At 47.6% G+C, this 23,604-nt stretch overlaps 2 protein-coding genes and 2 non-coding genes across 4 annotated transcripts; all 4 read left to right on the top strand.

Moving 5' to 3' along the window:
- The first annotated feature begins 1,528 nt into the window (after positions 1 to 1,528).
- Positions 1,529 to 8,939, top strand: ATP6V1G2 (ATPase H+ transporting V1 subunit G2). Its single transcript, XM_035107148.2, has 3 exons — positions 1,529 to 2,284; positions 2,559 to 2,659; positions 6,844 to 8,939. Exons 1-3 carry the CDS (start codon positions 2,203 to 2,205, stop codon positions 7,015 to 7,017), a joined length of 357 nt encoding a protein of 118 aa, XP_034963039.1. The 5' UTR covers positions 1,529 to 2,202; the 3' UTR covers positions 7,018 to 8,939.
- Positions 8,940 to 11,265: 2,326 nt separating this feature from the next.
- On the top strand, positions 11,266 to 22,330 carry DDX39B (DExD-box helicase 39B). The gene is made up of 12 exons (XM_035107149.2): positions 11,266 to 11,389; positions 12,464 to 12,574; positions 14,528 to 14,754; positions 14,885 to 15,012; positions 15,172 to 15,264; positions 15,566 to 15,749; positions 16,541 to 16,659; positions 18,391 to 18,522; positions 18,945 to 19,054; positions 20,337 to 20,481; positions 20,775 to 20,922; positions 21,481 to 22,330. The coding sequence occupies exons 3-12, from the start codon at positions 14,544 to 14,546 to the stop codon at positions 21,495 to 21,497; spliced, it is 1,287 nt and encodes a 428-aa protein (XP_034963040.1). The 5' UTR covers positions 11,266 to 11,389; positions 12,464 to 12,574; positions 14,528 to 14,543; the 3' UTR covers positions 21,498 to 22,330.
- On the top strand, positions 19,105 to 19,173 carry LOC118081638 (small nucleolar RNA SNORD52). Its single transcript, XR_004692105.1, has one exon. It is a non-coding gene; the product is annotated as a small nucleolar RNA SNORD52 (small nucleolar RNA).
- LOC118081637 (small nucleolar RNA SNORD52) lies at positions 20,568 to 20,633 on the top strand. Its single transcript, XR_004692104.1, has one exon. It is a non-coding gene; the product is annotated as a small nucleolar RNA SNORD52 (small nucleolar RNA).
- Positions 22,331 to 23,604: the final 1,274 nt, after the last annotated feature.

Here is a 23,604-nt window from a genome sequence, read left to right on the forward strand (position 1 = left end):
TACGAACCTTTGTCGGCAAGGTGATGTCTCTGCTTTTTAAGATGCTGTCTAGGTTTGTCATTGCTTTTCTCCCAAGAAGCAGGCGTCTTTTAATTTCGTGACTGCTGTCACCATCTGCAATGATCAAGGAGCCCAAGAAAGTAAAATCTCTCACTGCCTCCATTTCTTCCCCTTCTATTTGCCAGGTGGTGATGGGACCAGTGGCCATGATCTTAGTTTTTTTTGATGTTGAGCTTCAGACCATATTTTGCGCCAAGGTACCACTGTATAATAAAACAGAGTAATCAATCTGTTCTGTTATAAAGTGCCTCTGACCATGGAACCTCGTGGTGTTTGGCCACAGAGAGACCGATAGATACATTTATCGAGTCTAATCCCTTTACAAAATCTATCTAAGCTACATTGTCAGGATCAAACCAGCATGAAGTAGCACGTGGTGTTATTTTACTGATGATGTCAATTACAGAGCCTCAGTACAGCAGGCTGGCTCTCCTCACTATCCCTTGAAGCAGATAAATGTGTAACCTTGCCTACAGAACAGGTAACAGGAGGTATGGCAAGGTAGTTAAGCGTTAACTCTTGCCTGAGCGCTTTTCAACAATCTTAACTTGCGTCATCAAGGCCAATTCCTGGAACAAAGGCAACAAGCCAACCAGGACGCTTTGTCCTCCTGGTGCCTCACGCTTTAATCAGCAGCTCCGTTAAAGTTTTAATTGATTTTACTGAATCGGCTAGTTTTAACTGGTAGAATTGCCATGAAGCACACACTTGCATTTTTTTTGTTTTGTTCTGGTGTATTAATATAACGACATTGTGGGTGCCCAATGAAGCCAAATGATGGCTGATTCAGGACAGAGGAACCGGAAGTGCTTCTAGAGTTCAACTGTGGAACTCACTTCCACAGGACATAGCAATGGCCACAAACCTGGGCGTCTTTCAAAGAGGATTAGCAAATTGTTCATTAAATAGAAACAGGCACCTACAATTCTGATAACTCGCTGGAAATGTTTCTGTTTTACCAACCATTTTTAAAGAGGAGTCGTTTGGTTCTGTGTTGTTCATTTGTCCTGTGTTTTATGATTTTATAACTGAACGGCGTTTTCCTTTTTTTATTGGACCCCGCCATTAATAGATTTATGAGCCGGCAGTTTATGAGTGCTCTTAAGAATTAAATACAATAAATAATTTTTTATTTCGGACTTCCTTCTGCTCCTAAAACTTAAGTGGATGAGCAGGCAGCGTTGGGGCAAAGGTCAGTCTTGCAGTCCTCGGAAATGACAAGGCGGCAGTTTCAGGCAGCCTGTCTACTGAGACTGTGCCTTTCTCAATTTGGGCTTCAGCAGCAGAGATCTAGGTTGCTCTCTTAAGGAGACAAGGCAATGTTGCCTAATTTGATGGATTGACTTCATACTATTGCACCCTTTCTTTCCTCAAGGGAGCACCAAGAAAAGTGCAAGCTGCTCCCCTCCTTTTAAGTTCACAGCAACCCTGCAAGGTAGGCGAGGCAGAGTGGCAGTGACCGGCCAAGGCCCCCTAGCGAGCTTTTTGGCAGTGCGGGGATCTGAAGCCGCCCCCCCCCTGCTCCGACAAGTTGCCTAAGGTGGGGGTTGCTTCCAAATAACCTGTTTGTCAACCCCACCCATCCAATTTGTTGGTACAAGGTTTGTGAGGAAGTTAGGCAACATCAGATATTTATCTGGCATTCCTTGTGATTTGCTTGTGAAGAGGTTAGGCAACGTCACATTAAGGCATGTGTCAAGGGTTGGGCTAGATGACTCACAGGGTCCCTTCCAACCTTGCAATTCTATGACTCATCCCACACTTCCCCACTGCATTTGCCCTTTGCTTTCCTCCCTGCAAAAAAGTCTGATATTTTTAGGGAAGTGGGTTTGTGGTGCGAAACCTCCCAACCGACTATAATTGCACAACCCTGAATGGACCGGGAACATGTTTGAACCCCGCTCGAAAATAGCGTCCGACTAGAAGAATGAATGCACGCACATTCCAATATGAAAGCATGTGAGAGAATTGCACGCTTGCAATTTGGCCATCTGTAGCAGTTAAGGACTGCAGAGCGCCAACAGGACGCACGGAAAAAGGAGGGCACTAGGACCTTGCGCTGCCTCGCTTAGATGTTGTGGTACCCAGTTCAGTGGATGCAAGAAGATCAGCTGTTTTTGTGAGCATCATTGCTAGGGAACCATGGCCAGCCAGACACAGGGAATCCAGCAGCTGCTGCAGGCTGAAAAGAGGGCTGCTGAGAAAGTGGGAGAGGCTCGGAAAAGTGAGACGGGGCTTCTGTTTTATGGGGTGGGGGGAGGTTGGGGACCAAAATACCTGAGTTCTCTGAGATTGCTGGGCAGTCCTTATCACAGAGGGGAATGAACTAGAATTGGGGGGGGGGGGCTGAGTGCCCTTTGGATCCATTCCTCAGTTTCCTTCTCTTGCCCAGGGCAAGAGCAACCCTTTAAAAAAAAAACCCAAAAAACGGGGCTGGAGAGGCAGGTAATCTTCTCTCCACCTGACCTTCAATGTCTGTCTCACCACCTCCATCTCAGGGAAGGCCCGGAGGCTGAAGCAGGCCAAGGAAGAAGCCCAGGCTGAAATCGAGCAATACCGCTTAGAGCGTGAGAAAGAGTTCCAGCAGAAGCAGCAGGCGGTAAGATTTCTTGGGTTTTTTTAAAAAAATTAAAATGGGGGGGGGGGATTGAGAATGGAGGGTGAGTCACAGGAGGAAGAGGCAGACGGGAGTGACAGCATTGGCGGGGTGGGGGAAGGGGTTCCAATTAGTAAAGGGTAGCCTTCGTAATCCCCCTCCCACTTAAAATTGGGAATTTGGGGATCAGGCAAGGGTTATTTTTTAGGAAAGGGAAGGAGACTTCAGGGCAGCCCCTGTTCTAGGGTGGAAAAGAGGATGCGGCAGGTTTGAAGGATGGCAGGGTGAGCTGTCTACCTTCTAAGAGGCCGCTGCACAGGCAAAATGGATGGCTGTGAGAGAGGGAAGAGAATGGTTTACGACTTGTGCTAGATGTAGCTCAGTGACAGAGCATTGGCTTTGCATGCAGAAGGTGCCCGGTTCAATTCCTGGCATCTCTGGGTAGGGTGGGGAGAGACTCCTGCCCCAAATCTTAGACAGCCTCTGCCAGGCTGTGTGGATGATACAGAGCTGAATGGACCAAGGGTTTAAGGCAGCTCCCTATGTAAAAGAGGATTGGGTAGCCAGTGTAGGGTTGTTTTCCAGACCTCCTTATGGCAGAGATGGATTAGGGCAGGGATAGCCATGTGATCCCTTCCTAACGTTGCTAGACTACACGGGTGGCGCTGTGGTCTAAACCACTGAGCCTTTTGGGCTTGCTGATCAGAAGGTTTGAATCCCCGTGACGGAGCGAGCTCCTGTTGCTCTGTCCCAGCTCCTGCCAACCTAGCAGTTCGAAAGCACACCAGCACAAGTAGATAAATAGGTACCACTGCAGAGGGGAAGGTAAACGACGGTTCAGAAGGTTCACGATTCAAATCCCCATGACAGAGTGAGCTCCTGTTGCTCTGTCTCTGCTCCTTGCAACCTAGCAGTTTGAAAGCATGCCAGTGCAACTAGATAAATAGGTACCGCTGCGGCGGGAAGATAAACGGCGTTTCTGGTTTTTGTCACGGTGTTCTGTTGCACCAGAAGCGGTTTAGTCATGCTGGCCACATGACCCAGAAAGCTGTCTGTGGACAAATGCTGACTCCCTCGGCCTGAAAGTGAGATGAGCACCGCAACCCCATAGTCGCCTTTGACTGGACTAGAGCAAAACACCCATCGCCCCTGGCTACTGACCATGCTGGCCAAGGGGAGTTTTAGCCCAATATCTGGAAGACACAATATCGGCTATCCCAGGGCTCCGCATACAGAAGCCAGTTAAACTGGCAGCTGAATCTTACGGAGGGGTAGTGCTTCTAGTGGAGAAAACGTCGTGCTCCTTCTGGGGTAGTTTGTCCACCTTTGGTCCCCATCCTGCACCCAGCTCTCACTTCCTAGAAGCTGTCCACATGTGACAGCAGCCACACCCCCGGGAATGGGTTCAACTGGCCGGCTAAACCAGGTGAGGGCAGCCGATGGGTCTCAAACCCTCAGTGCATGATTAGAGACTTCTCCTGCATGCAGAGACGTACACTGAGCGCACAAGACCAATAATGTGTCCAGCGGTGAAGAAAGCATTTTCTGCATGTGCCGTGGAGGGAAGTGAGGGACAGATGGGGCTCGTCAACCTGGGAAAGGAGCCCATCTGGGAGAAGGAAAACTCTGATCCTAAACCTCCTGTGCCTTGTGGGAGATCTTCAGGAGAAGAAGAGGCTCGGGAGTAACCTTACGCAAATCGGGAGTGGGGTCCCTAAGATGGTTGGATGGCGCCTTCCATGCCTCATTCCGGCAAATCCTCCAGCCAAGCTGGTGCCAAACATTTTGCTCGGCTTTCCTTTGGGTCACATCAGCAAGGCCGAGATGGGGGTCTCGTCGTCTGGGCAGCCCAGGAACCTCTAGACACACTGGCTTGAGCCCCAAGGAGGTCACTTTGTTTTGTTGTTTTTTCAAATATGTTTATTAATTTTATAAAACTGAGAAAAAACATATAAACCACAAAAATACAAAAAAAATCACATAAAACCCAAAAATACCAAATACAAAAAGAAAAAAACAACAACCATATTTATCACTCATGGACCCAGGTGGCGCTGTGGTTAAACCACTGAGCCTAGGGCTTGCTGATCAGAAGGTCGGCGGTTCGAATCCCTGTGACGGGGTGAGCTCCCGTTGCTTGGTCCCAGCTCCTGCCAACCTAGCAGTTCGAAAGCACATCAAAATGCAAGTAGATAAATAGGAACCGCTACAGCGGGAAGGTAAACGGCATTTCCATGTGCTGCTCTGGTTTGCCACATGACCTGGAAGCTGTACGCTGGCTCCCTCGGCCAATAATGCGAGATGAGCGCACAACCCCAGAGTCGGTCACGACTGGACCTAATGGTCAGGGGTCCCTTTACCTTTACCTTTTATCCTAACATTGTTGACTTCCTCAAGTCCCGCCTTTCTGCTTTTCATTGTATATCATCCTTAGTAATTTCTATATCATACTTCAATCATCTTATTATTATTACCTTAACTAACAAAATTCTATATCATATTTCAATCATCTTATTTTTACCTTAACTAACAAAAATTCACCTCCTATTAATTCTTTAACAACATTCAATTCTTATTTTACCCTTATATCTAAATCTTAATATACTACAATACCTCTACGAATCCTCCTCTACAACCTCCCTGTACTTCTGGTTTCTTGATAAAGGTGTTTCTCAACACCTCTTTCATTTCATTATAAATCTTTCCCCAGAAGTTCTTTATCAAGGAGGTCACTTTGGATATGGATGCCAACAATAGCAACTGGCAACAGGCAGCACCCACCAAAACACCCTTGGGTAGCAAGCTAGCTTAGGGAAGGCTGCGAGTGGCACATACCAGCCCTGTCCTTTAGGGCCTTGGCGCCACTCCCTGCCACTCCCCTTCCGCCTGAGGCAAGTGGCTCACTCTGCCTAATGGGAGGGCCAACCCTGGTGGTTCCCCAGAACTGGCATTCCTCAACTCAGGACCCGGTGGGAGGCTTTGAAGCGGGCACGAGGCCGCCTCTTCGCCTCGGCAGCTGCGCCTTCCCCTCCCCCACCCAGCCCACCCCCACCCCCAGAGAGAGAGGGGGGCCCTGGTTTTTTGGGGGGTGGTGGTCTTACCCCCTCTGTCAGTGAGGGAGCAGTGCGGGCGCCTTACAAATCAGCCCCCTTTGCGCAGAAGGGTGGCTGGGTGGGAGGAGCCCACGGAACGCAGGCGCTCTAGCCCCGAAGAGGCTGTACTGTAGCTCTGTTTGCAAAAGCAACAGCCTCTCCCGGGCTGAGCCGCCTGCCTTCCCTGCCTGCCTTCCGTTGGAACGCAGGCACGGAAGCCAGGAGGAGCACTTTTGGGGTGCCCCGTTCCCGCCCTGCTGCCAGTTACCAAGCCTGCTCCGCTTGCTTTGCTGCGAGCTGGGAGGGGTGGTGGTGGACGGGAGCTCCTGTCAGTCCGTCCCTTCTCCCAGCTCGCTGTACCAGCAAGAAAAGCAAGAGTCGCTTGGGCGCTGTGTGCGGCTCTCACTTTGCTTCCATCCTTCTTTCCTTCCATCCTTCCTCCCCCCCCCACTTTCTCTCTCTCTCTGACTCCTTCCTTCCTTCCTTCCTTCCTTCCTTCCTTCCTTCCTTCCTTCCTTCCTTCCTTCCTTCCTTCCTTCCTTCCTTCCTTCCTTCCTTCCTTCCTTCCTCTCTCTTCCCCCCTCTCTCTTTCACCCCTTCTTTCCTTAGCATTTGCTAATTTCCACCCGCTGCTTCTTGTCAGCTTCTTCTCTGGGGAATCTTCCCTAAAAATGGTGAACAACTTTGGGGGTCCGCTGCCTAAAAAAGGTTGTCAATTCTGGGAAATTGGGGGGGGGGAGCGCCGGAGGGATATTCGCACCACGGTGCCGGATATGCTTAAAGACAGCCCTGCTGGCATGGCACCTCTAGACACTGAAGTATTATATAGATATCCTGGCTGATAACCATCCAAATTCTTCCATCCCAGTGCTGGAATATCTGATTTGCGAATGACGCTGACCTCACAACAAATGCACTTCCTTGGGCTCCAGGAAGGCATTCTAAAGGAAGTGGACACTTTTGCTGTTAAGACTCTGCTGTGACATCAATATGGAGTTCACTCCTTACCTGTACCTTCCTTCAGGTGCTATCATAATTCCTAACTTTGTTCTCTCTCTCTCTCTCTCTCTCTCTCTCTCTCTCTCCCGCCCACAGGCTCTGGGCTCGCAAGGGAACCTATCTGCTGAGGTGGAAGCCCAAACCCGCAAGAAACTGCAGGCGATGCAGGGAGGACAGGCCCGGGGCAAGGATCGGGTCCTGCGCCAGCTTCTCACGATTGTTTGGGACGTGAAACCCCAAATACACCCCAATTACCGTGTGGCTGCCTAGTTGACCCATCGGCCCAGCCTACAGTTGCCATCGAGGGGACCTTACTGACCAGCATCAAAGACATATAATGCCCCTGATTCCTAAAGGCAATGGTGCAGTTAAATAATTTTATCTTGGCCCTTAACGGTGTTTTGGGAATTCTTTAGATGATTATTATTTCACTTTAATAAAATATAATAATAATAATAATAATAATAATAATAATAATAATAATAATAATAATTTATTGTTTGTACCCCGCCCATCTGGCCGAGTCTCCCCAGCCACTCTGGGCGGCTCCCAACTGAATATTAAAACAACACAGCATTAAATATTAAACGCTTCCCTAAACAGGGCTGCCTTCAGATGTCTTTTTAAATTAGGATAGCTGCTTATTTCCTTGACATCTGATGGAAGGGCGTTCCACAGGGCGGGTGCTGCTACCGAGAAGGCCCTCTGCCTGGTTCCCTGTAACCTCACTTCTCGCAATGAGGGAGTTCATTGTTGCTCCCAGCTACTCTGGGCGCCTTCCGATACATATAAGAATGAAATAAAACATCAAACATTTAAAAACTTCCCTATACAGGGCTGCCTTCAGATGTCTTCTAAAGGTTGTACAGTTACTGATCTCCTTGACATCTGATGGGAGGACCTTCCACAGGGTGGGTGCCACTACCGAGAAGGCCCTCTGCCTGGTTCTTAGGCATATGACTTTAAAGTACATGATATCCCCCAAAGAATCCTAGAAACTCTGGTTTGTTCATGGTGCCGGGAATTGTAGCTCTGTGAGGGGTAAACTACAGTTCCCAGGATTCTTGGTTGTGGGGGGGGGGGAGAGAGTCATGTGCCTTCACTCAAAATATGGTAAGCCAAACTCTGCTGAGCGGGGCGCATAACTTCTTCCATGAATTCCTACTCTGACAGCACCACTGCCTCAAGTTTAACTTTACATGCTCCCAGAATCTCAGTTCCTCCCAATCTCCAGCACATTTCAGCTTCCTGTGCTCCTATAATCCCCCACCAATTTATTTTTTTAAAAAAATACTTCTATCATATCTCATATCTAAGGCTGAAAATAGCACATGATGGTTATCAGCACTCCATTATCTCCAGACTGAAATAGCAAGCTGGTGGCAGGAAATTTTACTCAGTTTAATGGATGCCCTCAACCTTTTATCAGCAATAGGAGTAGGGAAGATTTTTCAAACTGGGTCCATATTTTCTTGTGGGCAACCTTCTGGGGCAAAAGTGGGCAGAGCAACAGACTTTTTGCCTTCGTATAATAGGCTGCATTCCAGCCGCAAAAACCAGAGGTTTCTACAGAGCTACACATCTCTCTAGACAGGCAAACAAGAGGCACAATCGAGGGCAAATTCCAGTCAGGCAAAAACACTCACACATGGAGCAAGGCAAACGAGAGAGTGTGGCTTGGAAAAACCCTGAGGCCCATATAGGGAAGCGTTGAGGGTCTGAGGTTCCATACTCCTGCTCTATAAAAGCTTTATTTTGTCTCTACATAGTTCCCTGTTTCTCTGTTCCCACAATACACACACATATATATATTTAAGGGCAGTAAGGTCCCCTTAGCTGAGCCCTACAAAATGGGTCCATCACCTTCCACTAAACAGTTCTCAATTCCTCTCTCTGTTTTGCTGCACCCCATGGCATGAAGGGGTGTGTTGAGAAAACTGGGGCAAAAGCGTTCTTGGGAGTCCCCCCTTGCTTCCTGCTGGTGTCTGTAAGTGTGCCGAAACCGTGGCTCCTCATTTTTGCTCTGCTAGTGTTGTACCCTGGGACTCCTCCCTGGTCCCACCCTCCCCACAAATGTACAACTGGACATTACAATAGTCACTTCCAAACACGATTAATAAAAAAGTGTCATTACGGTTAAAATTGATTTAAAAGTGCTTATTATACATCTGTGGAGCAAGATCCCCTGGTATCTGAGGGAGATGGGTCACAATGTCAGCAGGTGAAATAATGTGACTAGAATTTGTTTGTTTTAAAATGTATATTTCATTTATATGGCTTGGTACCTGCTCTTCAACATAAGGTCTCATGGGCAGGTTACAGTATATATGCAGACTTATTTGAGGGAAAGAAGGTGCTTTGAAGGTGCTTTCAAGGTAAAATGTGCACACAGCCCATATCGGAAAGATAAGTCACTCGCTATAGGGGCAAGACAAGAGTCATATCCTAACACCCTATCACCTTAATAGCTCAAGTACAGGGTTGTACTCTAAAGCTCCAGTCCTAAACCTGGGAGCATGTATTGTCCCATTCAATTAATGTAAGATAATTCACTATGTAAGATAACCCCTCATAATCATCCAAGTATTAAAAGTATGTAGGCGAGAGAATGGAACAGGTCTACTGTGATATTTAAACTCAGAATACTACATCCTGCATAAGACCATGACGCTATGGGAATAGGGAGAGAAGCATTGCGGGAGCTATTTCAACAGGATCTGTCCTGAGTTGTATTCACTCCCATCCAGTTTTTAACACGTGTCCCCTACAATAGCGTAGGCTAAAAGCGAACCGCATGGGTGACACTTTATGAAGAAGCAAAAGCAGAACTTCGGAATATACAGAACTTCGGAAGTCGAAGAAATGAGACTTTAGACATGTCTCCATCCAGACGGCAAGAGAGATTCTAAAAGAAACGGGTTTCAAGAGAAAATAATTAGTTTCATCTCAGGAACGAAGCATGCAATCTCCATGTTAATGAAAGAAAGCAGGCCACGCAGAGAACATCACATGGGGAGCTGGAAGTCTACAAGGGCCCCTGCTCTTAAATCTTCCTTATTCCAAACTTCCAAAAGAAATAAGCAGACTAATCTGGGGCAGAGCCAAGATTGCAATGTGCTTCAAAGTCCCACCCAGGAGAATGAGGTCATAACCAGAGGGCTTGTTGCACCTGCTTGATGCATTTGCTTGCTCGCCTTTCTATGCATGCAAGGTGCAAGGCAGAAACTACCCCTCGCATTGTTAATGGGCTAGATCTCCTCTCAGCCCTGATCATTGAAGGCCGCCTTAGTTGGCTCTCCCTGGTGTAGACAATGCTGAGTCAAAGGGGTCCACAGCCTTGATTCTGTATACAGTATTTAAGGCAACATTTTAAAATAAGGTGAACATTTCCATGTTGTAAGCTCCGAGACGCCATCCAATCGGGATGTATAAATTGGGATTTGGTTTTTGCAGCCCAACTCCTCATGGACTCTGAGTCCCCTAGGTCCATGATCAGTCAGAGAAGAATGGATGGAAGCAGGTTCCAACGGAAAGCAAGGCAGATATTTATTTATTTTTCTGTTGCAACAGAGTTCCCTCTCCTTCCAAGGAGGGAGAGACCCTGAGAGACCCTGTGCAGGAACCTTTAAAGACTTTTGACATTGCCCAACTCCTTAACCAAATACCACCCCAAAATCATCATACATACATCATTGGAGGCGGTCTACAGCAGAAATCCTGTCTGCCAGGATAACTGATAATGGTCACTGATTGCATTACCTGGGCAACCTGGACTTTTTTTGTGTGATGGTTAATACCTTAGTTCCCGAGTCCAGGTCACAGGCTCACCCTATTGCTACACAAATACGCCCTTTAGAGAGGATTTGTAAGTGGAAAGAAAATGGGAAGGCTTTCCCTATTTGCCTCCCTTACTGTAGAGGAATATTTGAGGTCATTGGGAGAGTCAAAATGGCTTCAGGATTGCTCTCCCATTTCAGACACATGGTTTATATATATATTTCGATATGTGTGTATTTATGAATATTTATTCTATATTTGAGACTTTGTTGTTATTGTTTAGTCGTGTCCGACTCTTCGTGACCCCATGGACCAGAGCACGCCAGGCACTCCTGTCTTCCACTGCCTCCCACAGAGACCTTAGAATTCTTACAACACTGTGAAAGGTTGAAACTAAAGAAGGCGCCTGTGTGGGAAACTCTTGGGAGGAGGAGGTGCTGGTTGTTACCGGTACTACCGTACTTGTTTCCTCTTGCGATCTTAACAGTTTGCACGGCAGGTATGCAACTCAGCAGAGTGCAGATTCCCAGCAAGTTGGGGGGGGGGACTGCTCCAGTTGAATTTCTGCCCCGTTGCTGCTGTGAAAAAAAATGGCAGGTGTTGTAACACAGGCAAGCCTCTCGGCGAAAAGAAACCACCAGCAGCCTTTCATTTGAATTTTCACAACCCCAAGAAGATTTGTTTGAAATTAACCAATTTCTAGTCAGGCTCTCAATTAGACAAGCTCCGCGAGAAACCCGCGGGGTCCTCGCGACAGATTCCCACCGGGGCTTCCGGTGACCTCCTTCCACTTTACCGGAAGCTGCGCACTTTCTGCTGTGGTCGCCGTTCAACGTAGTTCTTCGACTCCTCCCCTTCGTAGACGGTAAGGTGCTTCCCGACAATCGTGCCTCCATCCGCCCTCGGTTTTGCCATCCGCCCCATATCAGGGTGGATATCATTTCTCCAGGCATTTTTCTATCGATGGCTCGTTTTTTGGGGGGCTGCTTGCCCGTCTGGACCTCCAAAAATTGAGCCGGGAGTGGGCGGGGGTGCCTTATTCCCTGCAATTGCAATGCTTAAGTAGTAGAATTTAAGATGGCGCCCTTTTTCTTTTGCGCGCTGTTCCCCGTGAGCTGTTCGTAATCGGGAAACATCCTCCTTGTGGCGTTAACTAGGCCTCCCAAGCGTGGTCCTTTGGATAGAGAGACCCATTGTGCCTTCCGTTTTAGCTCAGAATTAGAAACTAGAAATACAGAGGTTTAATTATGGTGTGTCTACCTGCCCCCCCCTTTCCAAACGGCCTTTTCTTAATAGCGCACTGTACATGATGAGACAATTATGGGGAGGCCGTTGCATAGTGATTGTGGGGAGGGGGGAATTGCATCTAGAGAAGAGACGGGTGGGATCTCTTGCCTCACATAAACTGGGTTTTGAGATGCAGCCGCAAACGTGCCGCTTTAGGGTATCCTTACTGGAGGATTCATTCATGCAGTTCGTGCGGGTTTGCAGATTAAATATTCTAGGGGACTTTCTTTCCCATGTTTGCTATTGGGGAGGGTGCAGGTCCTTCACTGGGTGTATGTAATGAGATGGGTTGCAGCGGAACAGATTAAAATGCAGAGCAATGAATGGCAAGTGAGGCAGGAGATCCAGCTTCCCCCCCCTTCTTTTTTACATTTTGGACCAAACGGAAGCTATATGCATGGATTATTTTGGGATCGAGTGCAGTTTGCCCTACTTGTACTAGGAAACTGGAACTCTCTCATTACCTTTTTTTGGTTAATCCTTTGTATGGTCTGAACAGGGCCAAGTAGGTGTAATATCTTTAGGGATTGTACCCACGTGGAGTGTATGCTCCTTGATGCTACAGGAGAACACTTAAATGCTGTTTCAGGAGAGGGTTTCTCTGGGAATTTACAGTGCTGAAATACAGAGGTTTTCTTTTTCTATTTTTAAGGTGGATTTTGAAGGATAAAAGAAGAAAAAGCTGCTGTTGTGCAGGAAAGGCGTGAGGAAGAGTCAACAAGAAATTCCATCAAACAATAACACCCATTCTGACTCAGTGCTGGTGAGTGAGATTTATCCAGGAGGGTTTTTAGGTGGCTGTTCTTGAATCTCTTCTTGCTTGATGCTGCAACCGCACCTCAAGAATGGGACTCCTCTTAGTACGGTAGTTGTAAATTTCAGTTTCCTGGTGCCATTCTCTTATCTTTTGTGCTGTAGGCTGGTGTGGTATAAGATACTTGGATCTGAGAATCCCAATTTCTTAGAAAGCACCTGCATGGATTTAGAAGTGGGGAATTGTGGGTGTGCGCCTGGCTCCCTCATTTTCTCCCCCCACCTGCTCAAGGATGAAGTGAGAATGCTCATCTTTAGCTGCATGTGTTTTCAAGGTGCACAATTGTCTGTTATGAGCATATATGTAAAGCTGCAAAGCCATCTGGATGGAGGCATGTTTTCATGGGCTTAGGTGATGAGGAGGGATTGTTGGGGTAACTAGCTTTTCAGGGCATAGTGAGCTTAGGATTGTTGCTGCCCAAATGCAATGCATGCAACTTTTAGGGGGTCCCACTTGCACCCCTTATATGCACTTTTCCAAAATCTGCCAGAGGAATAGCCATATTACTCTTGCAGACACCGGTGGCGCTGTGGGTTAAACCACTGAGCCTAGGGCTTGCCGATTGGTGGTTCAAGTCCCAGCTCCTGCCAACCTAGCAGCTCGAAAGCACATCAAAGTGCAAGTAGATAAATAGGGACCGCTACAGCGGGAAGGTAAACGGTGTTTCTGTGTGCTGCTCTGGTTCACCAGAAGCGGCTTTGTCATGCTGGCCACATGACTTGGAAGCTGTACGCTGGCTCCCTCTGCCAATAACGCGAGATGAGCGCACAACCCCAGAGTCGTCTGCGACTGAACCTAATGGTCAGGGGTACCTTTACCTTTATACTATCATGGCACCATAAACACTGGTAAATTAAGTATGCCATAGGTGTTTGGTTTATGAAAACGTATCAGTAATTTTCATGCATGTCATAAAAGTTGGAGGTGGGGGATATGTAACCCTCCAGGTGTTGCTAGACAACAACTCCCATCATCCCTGACCCTTGGCAGCCCTTCTTGGAGCTGATGGAAAGTGGAGTCTGCAACACTTGGAGAGCTGCAGAGTCCCTGTAACTGACTTAAGTGCTGCTCATAGGGTTTGCCTTTCTTCTCTAGCACTTCATGCATGCTCTTTATGAACAATCTGGCCCTCATAAAGGAGGCTCATGTTAAAGTAAAATCATATGAGGCCCTTGAGTGTCTTATCCTCATTCCCTTTAGAATGCAAATTATTCTAGTTGTGACCAACCAAAGTGATTTTCTAAGAAATTCTGATTTATTGACTATTTTAAAAAAATAAAATCTCGGAGGTATGGTGTTCTCCACAGTGTCCTGTGAGAACTGAAATATTCTGCTGGTTTCTAAATGTTGCCTTTTTCTTGTTTTAAGAGCAACAGTGATAAAAGGGGCAGATAAAAATACTTGCATACGTGCAGCTGTAATAATAATATAAGAAAAGATAGTGGTAAAGGAACAGACAAGTGTACAGCATGAATCTTGCAATTTTTGATGTCAGTTTTTTGCCCATTTATTTTGCGTAGAGAACATCCTTTCGGCCCTGTGCAGAAGTATCTACATAACCAATGGAAGAACGTTGTAATCTTCCAGGACACACTGCCGCTGACCTAAAAGTTGAATTATTCAGCAAAGAAACTTCAAAGGGGGACTTTCCTCTGAACCTGTAAATCTGGTTGTGTTTGTTGAGGCCTGAAGCGAGTCAAGGGCTTCCTCAAACAATACAGGTGTTAATTATCATAAGCTTTAAGTAGGAAGGTTGTGCTTTCACCAACCAAGCTATTGTGAATGATAACTACACTTCTCTTGCTTACATTCAACCTTTTTAATTGTCAAGTCTGTTCCTCTTATATTGTTTGGCCACACTATTTACGAAATTTTATGCTAAGTCTTCCTTTCGTTTTTTAGAGAGAGGGGCATCACCATGACCGAGAACGATGTTGACAATGAACTTCTGGATTATGAAGATGATGAGGTGGAAAATCAGGCAGCTGGAGATGGGGTGGACGTCCCAACTAAGAAAGATGTCAAGGGGTCCTATGTCTCCATCCACAGTTCTGGCTTCCGGGATTTCCTGTTAAAACCAGAGCTGCTGCGTGCCATTGTTGATTGTGGCTTTGAGCACCCCTCTGAAGGTGAGCCCGGGTGCCTTGTCTGGTGGGGATATTTCAGAAAGTAAGCAAAATGAGGTTTGAATGTAGGTGCTTCTGAGATCCCTGACCTGCCAGGAGGTATTCATTGTACTTTTTTATATTCTCGATGCAGTGCAACACGAGTGTATCCCACAGGCCATCTTGGGGATGGATGTCCTGTGCCAGGCCAAATCTGGTATGGGCAAGACTGCCGTCTTCGTTCTTGCTACACTACAGCAGTTGGAGCCAGTCACTGGTCAGGTATGTTTCAGAAAGAAAAGCAGTTTTTCAAGATGGTGGATAGGTGCTGAGGAGGGAGCACGGCAACCTGCCAGCTTAAACAGACCTGAATGAGAGTGCTAGAGTGATGGAAGTAATCAAGAGGGGCTTCTTAAAACATATTTCCTCCTCCTTTCACAGGTGTCGGTGCTGGTGATGTGTCACACCCGTGAGTTGGCCTTCCAGATCAGCAAGGAGTATGAGCGCTTCTCCAAATACATGCCCAGTGTCAAGGTGAGAGCCAAGGGGCTGCCACAGCTGTTGTCCCTGCTCAAGTCCACATACAATGTTATGCCCGCATGGAAGTGAACAGTAGAAAATATACCTAAGAGAACGGTGGGAGAGGTTTGGGCAATTTCATGGCTTTGGGGCTGAAACTAACACTGGAGACAGTTTCCGCCAGTTACTTATTTGACAGAGTTTGCGTTCCGTTTTCATTTATTTTTACCAACATTTCCGCACCGTGGGGCTTTTGTCTCTCCTGGTTGCCATCCTTTATTTGAGAGTTCCCTCTCTCTCTCTCCCTCCCTCCCAGGTGGCGGTGTTCTTTGGGGGCCTGTCCATCAAGAAGGACGAAGAGGTGCTGAAGAAGAACTGCCCCCACATTGTGGTGGGGACCCCGGGCCGCATCCTGGCCTTGGCCCGCAACAAGAGCCTCAACCTCAAGCACATCAAGCACTTCATCCTGGACGAATGTGACAAGATGCTTGAGCAGCTTGGTGAGGGGCTGTGTGGGTGTGTGCATGTGATCCATGTGGGTTGGGCTTAGTAGTTGGGACAGCAAGGAAGGTACTGCTTGGGTCAGGCAAGTGTCCATGCTTTTGACTTCTTTGAAGCTGTGTTTTCCAGAACAAGAGGAAGAATGCTTACTATTTATGAGCACATTAGGTTAGATCCAGGGCTGTTACTTTTGGGGAAGGGGCTGTAATTTCAGTGGAGGCTCCTGCTGCAGAAAGCTGGGGAAGTGCTTTTGCTAATGCTTCCACTGCTGCTCCGTACAGAGGGAGGACTGCTGGGGGAAGGGGGAATCTATGCTAACTGTCTTGCCTCCCCCTTCTTCCAGCAAAGCATTGCATGAGTGTAACACTACAGAGTGCAAGTCAGGAGCCAAACCAGAGAATGTACAAACAGCATGAGATTTCTTTTCCCCCTACTTGTCAGGCTGGTGGCCCCTACTCTGTGTGAGAGAAATTGATCTTGAGGCAGTTTATAATCAGATGCAGATTATATCAGATACAGATTTACGATACAGATCGTAAAGCAGTAGTACAGTTACTGGCCAGTTAAAGCAACAGAAGATAGACAGGCAGTAACATATGGGTATATACCACTTTAAAAGTTGCCCAAACTCTTTATCATGAATGCTCAGTCCTCTGAAAAAAAAGCACCATAAAAGCTATTAAGCGTTTGTGAGACTGGAATAACTTCCGTACATGGATATAGTCTGGCAGTGGAGGAGAGGAGACCTGTTGAGCAATTTCTAACCTTCTGGTCCTTTTCTTCCTCGCAGATATGCGCCGGGACGTCCAGGAGATCTTCCGCATGACCCCGCATGAAAAGCAGGTCATGATGTTCAGTGCCACACTCAGCAAGGAAATCCGCCCTGTGTGCCGCAAATTCATGCAAGACGTAATTAAACCCCTTCTACCTTCTTTATCCACCTGGCCGGCCGGCCAGCCTCCCTTCCTCCCCGCCCAGGGAAGGAGCAGGGGGCCAGAGCTTAGACCGCCACCACTGCCTACAGCATCCTGGGCTGCACCGCTGCTGCCCACCGGCTACCCCAGTCCCCCTAAGGCACTTGTAGGGCACATACCTTCCGGAAGATCATTCGGGTTACGCTAGCCAGCCGCATATTTGCACACACGAACGAGAGGCCTCTCCCAAAAGGGCTAGAGAGCACCCACACACCCACCATGATCATCATCTGCCCAGCTGGCACATACGACCTAGAGAGCGTCCACGTTAGCGATGGAGGGGATCCATTCCAGAAGGATCCTCTTCCCGCCTCCACACTTGGCGGGTGGCGCAGAATACACGGCGCCCCCCTGCTCTTTTATCCTGTTTTCCCTGCACTCCCTTCAGCGTGGGATCCACCTGCTGGTCAGCACCGTGTTCCGAAGATGCTGGCCCCCACACACCCACGTTCAGAAGATCCTGGCCCCCACACACCCAGGCAAGTGTAGTTTTCTTGGCTCCTCTCCTCCATGCATTACGCTCGGGTAGACACGCACCGGCAGCACGCACGCACACACACACACAATCCTGCCCTCCTTGCCCTGCCCTGCCCTGCCCACTCACTGGCTGGCACTCTGGAGACCTGCGGCGAAGGACTCCCCGAGGGATTCAAGGGACCGGCAGCAGCCAGTGGAGCAGACGCGCCTGGCGACCTGGAGGAGAAGTTTTATCCTTTTTTGTTCTGAACTGGGAAAAGCGTGCTGTTTTATTTCCTATTACCCCTTTCTTCTCTGTCCCCCACCCCCCTGCCCCCGTGCCATGTGGGAAAGGGATTGTCTTGAGGGTTCTCACTGCTGGGGGAAGAGAGGGAAGTAAACTGCTTCCCTTACCGCCCCCCCCCCCACAAAAAAGAGGCACCAAATTAATCCTAAAATGAATAGGATTTGTGAGGCAGATAGTGGGTCTGTGAGGTCAGGTGGAAAGATGAATTTCTGGAAGGCAATGGGCCATGTGGAATCTGCTTCCCATGTGTACTTCGCTGACCCTTAACTCCAAGCAACAGAGTTTGGGTAACTAGATAGTTGGAAATTGCAGGGGATGTGGTACATGACTGGACCCAGAGCACCTATTTGCTATTCAGAAGAAGCCTGTGGGGAATGTGCAAGGCCAGAATGGTTTAGGTGGTTGAAATTGCTCAACACGCATTGACTTCTTTCCTGCGCTGTTGCTTTTCCTTTTTTTTTTAACACTGTTGGGATTGGGCGGAAATCTATGTTTGTGAAGGAAGGCATTTGAGTCTTGGGTTTCGTTTTTAAAGTTCATACCTTACCTAATCTTTTAGTGCTTTGTAAAGGAGGAGAATCCTAGGAGGTGGCAGTATTAGCCTTTCCCCCAGAATGCTTTGCAGGCAATGTTCATGGCTGAGCCGGGAGAAGTGTCTCCCAGGATCCTTGGGATGGAAGCTTTTGGCTTCTTAAGATTTATTGAAAGCGGAAGGGGGGTGGGGTGTCCCTTCATTTTCCTGATCTTTCCTAAGGGAATGTAGGGCCGTGGGCGTGTATGCGGCGGCGAGGAAAGCTGTTCCTGTGCCCGTTTTGTGGTTCTTGTCCACCCCAACCCATCCCCCTCCCTCCGAGCCCAGGTCAGCCTTGCCCTGGTCTAACCGGCCCTGGGTTTGCTCCTCAGCCCATGGAGATCTTCGTGGATGACGAGACCAAGCTGACGCTGCATGGTCTGCAGCAGTACTATGTCAAACTGAAAGACAACGAGAAGAACCGCAAGCTCTTTGACCTGCTTGATGTGCTGGAGTTCAACCAGGTGCCTTCTGGAAGTAGACCCTGCCCCAGGGTCAGGGTTTCTTGATGTGGGAGGGACCAGAACTTGAAATGTCCAGTCCACCTTTAAAGATAAGAGGGTTGGCATGGTAGAATGTGGGGAGCCTGCTTCTGATCCTTGTTGTGGCGAGATGCTTGATCCGAGTCCCACAGGCTAAAATTAAAGCTTAAAAGTTGGCCCACATGACGACCACAAAGCGACCCGCCTTGGGGATAACCTGATGGTGGAGAAGTTGGGTTCTGCCTTCATGGCTTCATATGAGTGCAGGCTCCATGCCCACTCCGACCATTTTCAAGAGGGGACTTGGCAGGAGGCCTGCGCTAAACATAACGAACCGAGATCCCTTTGCTATCAAGGGGTAGCTGTGAATAGGTGTGGGATTGACGCTTCACTTTCCCATCTAGGTGGTGATCTTCGTGAAGTCCGTGCAGCGCTGCATCGCGTTGGCTCAGCTGCTAGTGGAGCAGAACTTCCCGGCCATCGCCATCCACAGGGGTATGCCCCAGGAAGAGAGGTGAGAAGGACACAGAACGGGGTTGCGGGTTGAGATGCAGGTGGCTCATTTGCTGTGATGAGTTTGCTTCAGACTAGAGTCTCTGACTCTTTCGGTGATGCTTTTCTAAGCTCTGAGCAATGGTCACTATGCTACGTTGCTGAGACATAGATAAAAGTTCTTCCTCTTGTAGTTTGTTTGCAGGAGATGATATTTAACGAGTGGGGTCCGGGACAAGAAAACGCTATTAATGTGAAACATTTTCTTGCGCTTGACATTTTGGAGCTGGGAGACCAATCCTTACAGTTAGCAGGATCCTAGTAGGGGTCAACATGAGCTTAAACGCCTAGTCATGGAAGGGGTTAGGGGGCAACACTTTTCATAGGCTGATTAGGAGCTGAAAGTCTAGTTCAGGGGTTCCCAAACTAAGGCCCGGGGGCCGGATGCGGCTCAATCACCTAAATCCGGCCCGCAGACGGTCCGGGAATCAGCATGTTTTTACATGAGTAGAATGCTTCCTTTTATTTAAAATGCATCTCTGGGTTATTTGTGGGGCCTGCCTGGTGTTTTTACATGAGTAGAATGTGTCCTTTTATTTAAAATGCATCTCTGGGTTATTTGTGGGGCATAGGAATTCATTCATATTTTTTTCAAAATATAGTCCGGCCCCCCACAAGGTCTGAGGGACAGTGGACCGGCCCCCTGCTGAAAAAGTTTGCTGACCCCTGGTCTAGTTCATAACCAGGGAATGTGAGCCTTGTAAGGGCAGTCACGTCTGGTGGGTTAAAACACAAGCTGTGTGGGAGTTGTGTTTTCTGTACAGTGGTTGTCTTACTCCTTGGTTGGCTTCCTCCTCTCAGTCATTCCAGAAGGCAGGACTGTTTACATTCACCAAGCTGCGAGTTCTCTATGAGAGAGCACCCGCCTTCAGTTGTTTGTCCTGCTTGCTCCAGGAGAGAGGTGGAAGCGTAGCTCATGTTTGGCCTAGGCCATTTGTGTCCTTTGTCTTGTTTTTCTGTTTTGCCTCCTATTTGAAAGGGTAGTTTTGTCTGGTAGGGTAGAAACAAAGGGGGGGAGTTGTCTTTCTGGTGTTCTACTAAGACAGGCATCCCCAAACTTCGGCCCTCCAGATGTTTTGGACTACAATTCCCATCAACCCTGACCACTGGTCCTGTTAGCTAGGGATCATGGGAGTTGTAGGCCAAAACATCTGGAGGGCCGCAGTTTGGGGATGCCTGTACTAAGAGGTGGGATTTGGGGGGGGGGCTAGAGATATTAATCACTTATTTTCTTGTCCTTGCAGGTTGTCTCGGTACCAGCAATTCAAAGATTTCCAGCGCCGTATCTTGGTGGCCACCAATCTCTTTGGTCGTGGCATGGACATTGAGCGGGTCAACATTGCTTTCAATTATGACATGCCAGAGGATTCTGACACCTATCTGCACCGGGTGAGTGTGGGGCTAGCGAGAAAGTAGATTCCAAACCTCAGCTTTGAGGCCCAAGTTTAAAAGGATAGGAAAGTCCAAGGTGGCGTTGCGCTGATGAGTTTGCTCAGACTAGAGTCTCTGACTTGTCTTGATGTCTCTTCAAGCCCTGAGCAACACATGTGGCAAAGGTGGGTTTTTACGTGCCCCTTGCTTTCAAGTACTTGACCTTGGAGAGAACAGCCTCCTTTTTGGGAAGTACTGGGAAATACTTCCACAAGCACTTGGGCCCATCTTCTCCTTTGTGGGTTCCGCAGGTGGCTCGTGCTGGGCGCTTTGGCACAAAGGGTCTGGCGATAACTTTTGTGTCGGATGAGAATGATGCGAAGATCCTGAATGAAGTGCAGGACCGCTTTGAAGTGAACATCAGTGAGCTTCCTGATGAGATTGACATCTCTTCCTACAGTAAGTACAGCGTGAGACCTTGGATGGAGCTTGTTATTGGAAACCAAGCAGGAGATTTGGGACCTGAAGGGGAGGTATACGTTGACTGAATATTGGGAAGCTGCGCTATGCCATTGGTCCATTTAGCTTAGTATTGTCCACACCTATTGGCTGCATTTTTTAGGCAGAGGCCATTTCCAGCCATATGAGATATGTTGGTGTACACACTTTTGAGCCTTTGAACCAGATGCTTTTATGTTCTACTGATTCTGAGGGCTGTCCACTTTAATCTAAATTTGAGGAATTGGATGAGCCGTGTGAGAGGGCAAGGAACACTTGGAGGAAAAAATCCCGTATGAACCGAGCTTCTGGAAGCCACTGTGAACAGACTGCTGGCTCAGTGGGAGTTGCTGTTTGCCATGTGGAATTGGGGAGGGAAGTACTTAGTTTGGTAATGGTGGACACTTTTCTACAGAAGACTGAAAGATGCTGGAAAGGTGGTTCAGAAAAATTAGAATTGAATGGGCAGCCTAAGCTTGTTTGCTGTGTTCTGCCTGACGTGTTTTTCGTTTCTTTCAGTTGAACAGACCCGATAAAGGGGGCTTTGCCTCTTTATGTTGCCCTTGGTTTAAATTCCTGGCCTCCTCCACTTCCCTGGAGCTTCACGTTTTTAATTTCATCTGATGGAGAATGAGGTGACCGACAAGTCTGGAACACTCAAACCACACCCCACTCCTGCGGCAGGGATAGAGGAGCATCTATCACTAGGCTATGCGAAGTGGAGTTGGGGCTGACATCAGCAGATATCCTGCACTCCCTCAGGGCAAAAGTCTCATTGCTCAACTTGGCACTCAGATGACAAAGAAGGTTCTGCTGCTGGAGCCTCCATATGAGACTTCATTTCAGATGGACTTCCACTGCCTGCCTGCCTGCCTGCCAACAAGATTTTGGGACTCCACCTATTGCTTTGCCCCCGTCCTTCCATCCTTACATCAATACTACCAGTGATCTGCCTCTGTGATGATGGGAAGTACAAAAGTGGAGTTTAGTTGGGGGTGCTCTGTGATACCTGACATTTAAAAGTACATTTTGTTTTATAGGGAGGGGGAAATTCCTTGGATGGGGAACTAAAAACACAAACATTTTTTTGTACGCCTGTTCATCATTTTTTAAAAGACTTTGTTTTCCGTATATATGTGTGTGTGTGTTATGTATGCCCTATCACTTTTTAATTTTGTCTGCATGTTAAAATTAATCCCCTGTTAAAAGTTGATATTTCTTGGCAGGTAAACTAGTAGTGAAAGATTGATAATGTTTTAGTTGTGGCTTGTTCTCTCTTCCCCATCCCCCTTTGAGACCCTATTATTTTTTTGGGTAATAAAGGCGCCCAGCTCTTATGGGTGTTGAATTAAACTAGTCTTGTGAGTAACCTTTTGCTGGTGTGGCTTCATTCTTTAGGATAGGAGAATCTCTTGTATGGGGTGTGGTGCTTACTCTATGTGTTTGTGTGTGTGTGTGTGTGTGTGTGTGTGTGTGTGTGTGGAGAGAGCGAGCTGTTTTCTTGGAAAGATACACATGCACATTGGAGGTGTGAGAACCAGGCAGAGGGCCTTCTTGGTAGTGGTGCCCACCCTGTGGAATGCCCTCCCACCAGAGGTCAAAGAGAATAACAATTACCAGAAGGCATCTTAAGGCAGCCCTGTTTAGGGAAGCTTTTAATGTTTGACGGATTTCTGTATTTTAATGTTTTGTTGGAAGCCGCCCAGAGTGGCTGGGGGAACCCGGCCAGATGGGCGGGGTATAAATAATATATTATTATTATTATTAGAAATAATTTATAAAGTTCGCAGGACAGCTCACAGAACAATTCTAAAAATAAATATACCATACGGTAGTTTTCCGTGTATAACACACACACACACGGTGTATAAGACGCCCCTATTTTGGGGGGCTCCAAATTAAGAAAATTGGGGGGTGGAGATTGTTGTTGAGCTTTTTTGGGGGAGATTAGCCCAGAGTTAAACATTTAAAATAACAAACCCTTGTCTTATATATGGAAAAGTACAGCAAATGAAGCAGGACAAAATAGTAGGTTTTGTCTAATCAGTTGCTTAATACTCTGTGCTCTAAGCCCTGTGTGCTGAAAGCAAACTTAATTAGCACTAGATCGATCTTGCATTGTAAGCTCCCAAAAGCTAAGCTGGGCACAGAAGGGACAAAGGGCTTGCCCTCTAGCCCCCCACCCCACCTAGATTGAAATGTCAGTTACTGGTTGCCAGTGTCAACCAGTTTATTAGTGCTTAAATATATTCCCTGTTTTGCTTGCATTCAGGCTACCTGCATCTAATGGATCATAGCTACCTAAGAAAATAGAGACTAAAATGATAAGATTCATGCATTGCAGAGGGTTAAACTGGATGACGCTTGTGGTCGCTTCCAACTCTATAAGTATGCTTTTAAAAGATTGATTTAGTTTTATTTAGGGAAAATATCGTGCTGTTATTAGACGTACCAAATCCGTTTACAGTGGTACCTTGGGTTACAAACCTCGGGTTGTAGTACCTCGGGTTGAGAACTTTGCCCCAGGATGAGAACGGAAATCGCACGTTGGCGGCAGCGGGAGGCGCCGTTAGCAAAAGTGCGCCTCAGGATAAGAACGGTTTCAGCTTAAGTACGGACCTCCAGAACAAATTAAGTTCGTAA

The sequence above is a fragment of the Zootoca vivipara genome, chromosome 2 (genome assembly GCF_963506605.1).
Source record: "Zootoca vivipara chromosome 2, rZooViv1.1, whole genome shotgun sequence".
Taxonomy (NCBI): Eukaryota; Metazoa; Chordata; class Lepidosauria; order Squamata; family Lacertidae; genus Zootoca; species Zootoca vivipara.